Below are 6,918 nucleotides of genomic sequence, written 5' to 3'. Positions count from 1 at the left end.
TCTAAATTTCATTTTTCAAAGCCTACATCGCTCTCAACTGTGAAGTGAAGAAGATCTGCTTTTTAGAAGTGTCTTCATTTAAGCTTTACTGCACCGACTTTTTGTTCATTGAATTTGAGGTAAGTTCAGTGAGATTTTATTTGTCACCCAAGATTCGAAAATCATTTTTATTTTATATTTGTGGGGGTGGATCACTCATACACTGTTTTACTTTTAGTACGAAATATTTAGACTATGAAGAAATTAGTGGAATGGGAAAGTGGGAGTACGAATCAGGATCCCCACACATTAGAAGTAAGCACGATAAATGATATGTTTAGCGACCCTTCAGTGAACTCCCGTCGGGAATTGAACCATGGTCAAAGATGTGTGCGCTTAGTTTTGAAAAGAATACATTACAAAATTTCGAAAACTATGCCTGAGAATAATATGGTTCGATACCCTTTGAAACCATTAGCGTCCCTTCAGCTTAACGTGATATTCGAGCAACCGCCCGGGATTGAACCAAGGCCAGAGGTGTGTACGTCAATCATTTAGCTTAGTTTTGAAAAGAATGTATGATAATGCGTGAGAATATTAAATTTCAAAAAAAAAAAGGCTTGACAGCGATCCGATGTGGGAAAGCAAACCCCACCGAGGATTGAACCAGGACCTTCCACGTTAGAAGCATGTACGCTAACCGCTTAAATAAAAAAGAGTGCATGAATATTTGGTTAAAAGATTTACGCTATACAGATTTTGTTTCGACAATTACGTATGTGTAACGTTAATGGTTGGTGAATCTCTTCAACTTGCAAACGCATCATTTAAAGGTCGTTGTGAGTAGAAAAAAAAAATGCTTACGCGTACTTTGTCACATCTCAGTACTGTTGAAACATTCATTCATGCATTCTTTTTATCACTATAGAATGGTAGGTCAGTTACATGCTGATGTAATGGTTTCGAGTTTGACAGCAATAAAACACTCATTTCAGTAACATAATTATTTAAAAAAAAAACTTTGATTTCTAGTACATGTGCTTTCATAATGAGATTCTGAACGTCACCGCCAGGAATCAAACTCAGGACCTTTACATGAATTGCTTAGTTAATTATTTATCATGAATGTTATGATTTCCTGGGCTAAGCGGTTAGCATACGCGCCTTTGGCGTGGGAGACCAGGGTTTGATTCCCGGCGGGAGCTCATGTGGTTCGGATTCCACGTTAATCAGTAGGTCCACGTCTCATATAGCCTCGCTGCTGAAAGGGACGCTAAACTAAAAATCAAAAAATCAACTCAAATTCACGCTGCTCAATTCCTTTTTTTCCCATTACATATTTGTTTTACCGTACCTGTTTGTTGTTTTCATTTTTTAATCATGGTAGAATCGGGTTTTACTGTTCGCAATGAAATCACTCGTCATTATAGACGATTTATGTACGTTTATGTATTATGAGGTGTGCACGTCAACCATTTAGCTTAGTTTTGAAAAGAATGTATGATAACGTGTGAGAATATTAAATTACAGAAAAGGCTTGACATGCCCCCGACGTGGAAAAGCAAACTCACCGAGGATTGAACCAGGGCCTTCCACGTCCGAACCATGTACGCTAACCGCTTAGTCACAATAATAATAAAAAAAATACGCTATACAGATTTTGTTTCGACAATTACGTATGTGTATCGTTAATGTTTGATGAGTCTCTTCAACTTGCAAACGCATCATTTAAAGGTCGTTGTGAGTAGAAAAAATGCTTACGCGTGCTTTCTAACATCTCAGCACTGATGAAACATTCATTCATTTCATGCATTCTTTTTATCACTATAGAATGGTAGGTCAGTTACATGCTGATGTAATGCTCTCGAGTTTGACAGCAATAAAACACTCATTTCAGTAACATAATTATTTTAAAAAAAAAACTTTGATTTCTAGTACGTGTGCTTTCATAATGAGATTTTGAACGGCACCGCCAGGGAATCAAACTCAGGACCTTTACATGAATTGCTTAGTTAAGAATTTATCATGAATGTTATGATTTCCTGTTTATCAGGTGATTAAGATTTTTCTTTCTTCTTTTCTTTTGTAGTAAATTCACGCTGCTCAATTCCTTTTTTCCCCACATTACATATTTGTTTTACCGTACCTGTTTGTTTGTTTTCTCCTTTTATTAACATGGCCGAATCGGGTTTTACTGTTCGCAATGAAATCACTCGTCATTATAGACGATTTAACATTGAGGGCAGAATGCTCGAAGTTCAATTCAACGCACCGCCCGTAGGAACCGATATCATACAGTATGTACATAACAGTTTCCAAGCAATGCTGGACCATTTGTTAGTTAATGTCGACGATGAGGCGATGGTTGGTTTATCGGTAATATCACCACGCAACACGAATAAACCGTTTTGGGTGAGTTTTCGCCAAGCCCGAAACTTGACACTGGAAACGATGTGGGCCTCGTTCGAAAGAGTGTTACAAAGTAACAATGCATTTCTCCTGCACGAACCATTCACCGTTCATTTTCATCGTGTGGATATTCCACGTGGCTATGGCGGTTTGCGGCAAGGAGTACTGGAGAACGAAGAGTTATTACGTACCAAGCGAGGGATTGTACGTGTAAAAAATCAAGATTCAAGGTGCTTGGCGTACGCCCTTGTTATTGCTATTGGTCTGAAGGCATACAAGAATGTAGATGTGCAACGTTATAAGCAGTATCAACGCCAATCGAAATATGTTGTGGACCAAGAAGTCGATGCGCTATGTGCAAATGCAGGAGTCAATTTGGATCATGGTGCCAGTGTAAATGAAATTCGACAATTCCAGTCATACCTCAAAGAATATAAAATTACAGTGTATACCAGTTTCACAGGCCATGATATCATGTACGAGGGGCCCAACGACAAAAATCGCACTCCCATAAATTTGATTTGTTTGGCTGGCCATTTTGATATCATTCAATCTTTAACTGCTTGTTTTGCAACCAATTTCTACTGTGAAGCGTGCCATAAAAAATACAGTGAACGTAACAGACATGTGAAAAATTGTCCTGTAACGTGCTCCAAATGTTTACAGAGACCTCTATGCGACAAGAATCAAACGCTGGTGCTGTGCAACGACTGCAATCGTCAATTTTACGGCGAACAATGTTTTAACAATCATCGGAATGCAATATATCATCAAGGGGAACCTGTATGCAAAATGGTGCAGCAATGTACTAAATGCTACAGAGTATATTCTTTTGTGCATACAGGACAACGACTTCATGATTGTAATGAGATCTTTTGCAATGTTTGTAAGAAGATTGTTCCGGGATCGCATCAATGTTTTATGCTTCCTGATCGACAATGCTTGAAACCTGGTGTTCCTTCACTCATGCACGCAAAGAAAGCCTTGTTGATATTCTATGATATAGAATCTATGCAGGACACGAATATTGGCGATAATACGTATGTACACATTCCAAATTTATTGGTTGCACAACAAGTATGTTATGCATGTGTTGAAAACGCTAATATCGAACAGTCTTGCAACATGTGTGGTCAGCGCCAGCATATTTTCCAAGGAGAGGATCCAGTTTATGATTTTCTCCAGTACTTGCGGGAACGTCGTCCCAATATAAATAGGATTTTCTGTGTCGCGCACAACGCTAAGGGATACGATGGACATTTTATCCTAAAGACCATGGTAGAACAATGTCAATGGAGACCTGACGTCATATTAAATGGGACCAAGATACTGAGTTTAACGTTGAATAATCTGACGTTCATTGACTCGTTGAACTTCCTACCTATGGCATTAAGTAAATTGTCAAAAGCGTTCAATTTACCCGCAACCAAAGGCTACTTCCCGCATTTTTTCAACACCAAGGAGAATCAATCGTATATTGGACCACTTCCAGAAACAAAGTATTATGGTGCAGATGAAATGGCCGTCGAAGACAGAAACAAGTTCATGCAGTGGTACAACGATCATCGTAATGACACGTTTGATTTTCAGAAAGAAATTCTCAAGTATTGTATTCAAGATGTCAATGTACTGCGACAAGCATGCGTTTCGTTTATGACGTCATTTGAAACAGAAACCAAAGTGAATCCCTTCTTGGAGACGATCACGATTGCCAGTGCTTCCAATTTAGTATTCCGCCGGAATTTCCTTAAACCCAACACCATTGGAATTCTACCGGCACATGGCTATCGATGGAGAAGTACCCAATCGATCGCTGCAATGCAATGGCTGGCCTACATTGAAAAAACCGAAGAAAAACAAATCTTACATGCGGCCCGACAAAAGGAAGTGTTTATTGCGGGATTCCATGTTGATGGTTACTACCAAGATCCTGAGACGTTAGAGGAGCACGTCTACGAGCATGCCGGCTGCTTTTACCACGGGTGTAAAGTATGTTTTACTACAGGCCGTAATCAGCCCATCTACAGCAATCCAGAAGACACCATGGAATTCCGTTATGAACGAACGCAACGCAAAAATGCAAGACTGCGTGAATTGGGGTACATTGTACATGAAATGTGGGAGTGCGAATTTAATCAGTTCTTAAAACAAAATCCTGCAATGGCGACGTATCTGAAGAATCACCCGTACATGAACCGCAGACCATTAAATCCAAGAGATAGTTTTTTTGGAGGAAGGACCAATTGCGTGAAATTGTACCACCAAGTCGATGAAAAAGCGGGAGAAGTAATAAAATATTTCGATATTGTCTCGCTTTATCCTTACATCAATAAGTGTGCTAAATACCCTGTAGGCCATCCACGAATTTATCTACAGGGTGATGAAAATATACCACCAATAAATAAAGTCAATGGTCTAATCAAAATGTCGATATTACCAAGTCGCCATCTTTATCATGGTCTCCTGCCTTACCGATGTAACAAGATACTACTCTTTCCACTGTGTGCTGCGTGTGCCGAAGAAATGAACCCAGACCCTACAGCAACGTGTACACACAACGACCAGGAGCGGTGCCTCACTGGAACATGGGTATCATATGAAATCCAGAAAGCAGTAGAATTAGGATATCAACCAGTGGAAATTTTTGAAATTTGGGACTATGACATTGAACAATATGATCCCATCACGAAAACAGGTGGCTTGTTCACGGAATATATCAATACATTTTTAAAATCAAAAATGGAAGCGTCTGGCTGGCCCAGTTCCTGTGTCAGCGAAGAAGACAAATCAAAATTCATACAAACCGTCCTGGAGCGTGAAGGTATTGCATTGGATCCGTCCAAAATTGAAAATAATCCTGCACGAAGAAGTTTATCTAAGCTTTGTGTTAATGCTCTTTGGGGAAAACTTTCGCAAAGATCAAACTTTAGCCAGACCACAATTATTGATCGGCCGGAAGAATTTTATGAAAAACTCACTTCCCCCGACATTAAACTCCATCAAATTGTACCCATCAATGATACGATGTTGTATGCGTTCTGGGAGTACAATGAACATGTGCCTGTTCAAAACCGAAACACCAATGTCGTGTTAGGTGCATTTACAACATGTCAGGCACGTCTGGAACTGTACAAGTACCTGGAAATGTTGCAGGAACGTGTTTTATATTTCGACACGGATTCTGTAATATTTACGGAGAAGCCCGGGGAGCCAACCATTGAACCTTCAACGTACTTGGGATGCTTATCGAATGAGATGGTGTCTTACGGACCACGAGCATACATCAAGACATTTGTCAGTGGAGGACCAAAAAATTACAGCCTAGAAATATACAATCCGGATACCAACGTCACCAGTTACATATGCAAAATTAGAGGATTTACATTAAATTACAATGCAGGACAACAATTAAATTTCAATACGTTAAAAGAAATGATTACAAATCAATGCCGTGGACAAGTCACCATCACTATCCCCCATAAGATATGCAGGACCAAAGACCATACCATCGTCACACGCAAAGAAGAAAAAATGTACAGTATCCAGTACACAAAACGCCGATTTAAAGAATTCAATTCCTATGATACGGTTCCGTACGGGTATGTTAAAAAACAGAAGATGGAACTGGAAAAAGAAGATGAAGAAGAAAAAACTGTAAATACCCAATAAGGCCACCATTTCTTTTTTCCTCTTCCTTTTCTTCTTTCCCTTCCTTAATCACAAAGCAGCAACACCAAGAAGAAAATGAAGTACCCACAAGAGTTCATAAACCATCAACACAACCATCAGTGGAAGAAATGCAGTCATCTCGTATCCAAGGAGGAACCTTGACCATAAAGGAGCAACACCAAGAAAAATGCAGTACCCAGAAGAGTTCATAAACATCCATCGGTGAAAAAAATGCTGTGATCCTGTACCCGAGGAGGAAGATGAGCCTAAACAGATCCATCATTTTCGAGTAAGTTTTATTTCTCTCTTATCAATATTGACTCATTTTTATTGTTTCAGAAAAAAAAGAAATTCTTAAAGTAATCCGTCGTTTCTTCTTTTTCTTTACAGGATACGGCTACAAGATTCGAAGATGATGACGCGTCCAACATATTCATTAAACTAGATCCTGTATTTATTATGTTAATAAACTTGTATGAGAAGACCACATACTTTTCGTTAAAATACAACAAGTTGAAAAAAAATATGTTTTATTATTTCTTGAAACCCTGAACACTTGTTTTCAAATCACGGTAATCTTGAAAATTTAAGGTGGAAAATATATTCAAGATTTGGTTTACATGATTTTGTTCGAAAAAATAATTAAAGAATTTTTTTAGTGTCCAAAATTTGGTTTTTAATTTAGTTCGAAAAATTTTTAATTTGAAAATTTTCAAATGTGGTTTACATCTTTAGTTCGAAACTTGTTTTTAAAATTGGTTCGAATTTTTTTTAAAATTTTTAGTTCGAAAAATTTTGATTTGAAAATTTAGTTCGAAAGTTTTTAGTTTAAAATATTTTTCGAAAAATTTTTAATTTTTT

The 6,918-nt window shown here is 38.1% G+C and overlaps 1 protein-coding gene across 1 annotated transcript; it reads left to right on the top strand.

Moving 5' to 3' along the window:
• Window positions 1-4,886: 4,886 nt before the first annotated feature.
• On the top strand, window positions 4,887-6,562 carry LOC145675479 (uncharacterized). The gene is made up of 2 exons (XM_081745916.1): window positions 4,887-6,346; window positions 6,448-6,562. The coding sequence occupies exon 1, from the start codon at window positions 4,912-4,914 to the stop codon at window positions 6,055-6,057; it is 1,146 nt and encodes a 381-aa protein (XP_081602042.1). The 5' UTR covers window positions 4,887-4,911; the 3' UTR covers window positions 6,058-6,346; window positions 6,448-6,562.
• The last annotated feature ends 356 nt before the right edge of the window (window positions 6,563-6,918 follow it).

This window comes from Thermobia domestica, chromosome 18 (assembly GCF_964235325.1).
Source record: "Thermobia domestica chromosome 18, izTheDome1.hap1.1, whole genome shotgun sequence".
Lineage (NCBI taxonomy): Eukaryota > Metazoa > Arthropoda > Insecta > Zygentoma > Lepismatidae > Thermobia > Thermobia domestica.
The sequence above is the reverse complement of the archived record's forward strand: the minus strand, read 5'-3'. Positions and strand labels throughout refer to the sequence as shown.

Bases quoted from the DNA above. Each gene is read 5' to 3' on its own strand.
- LOC145675479 (XM_081745916.1), top strand. From the start codon at position 4,912: ATGAACCCAGACCCTACAGCAACGTGTACACACAACGACCAGGAGCGG.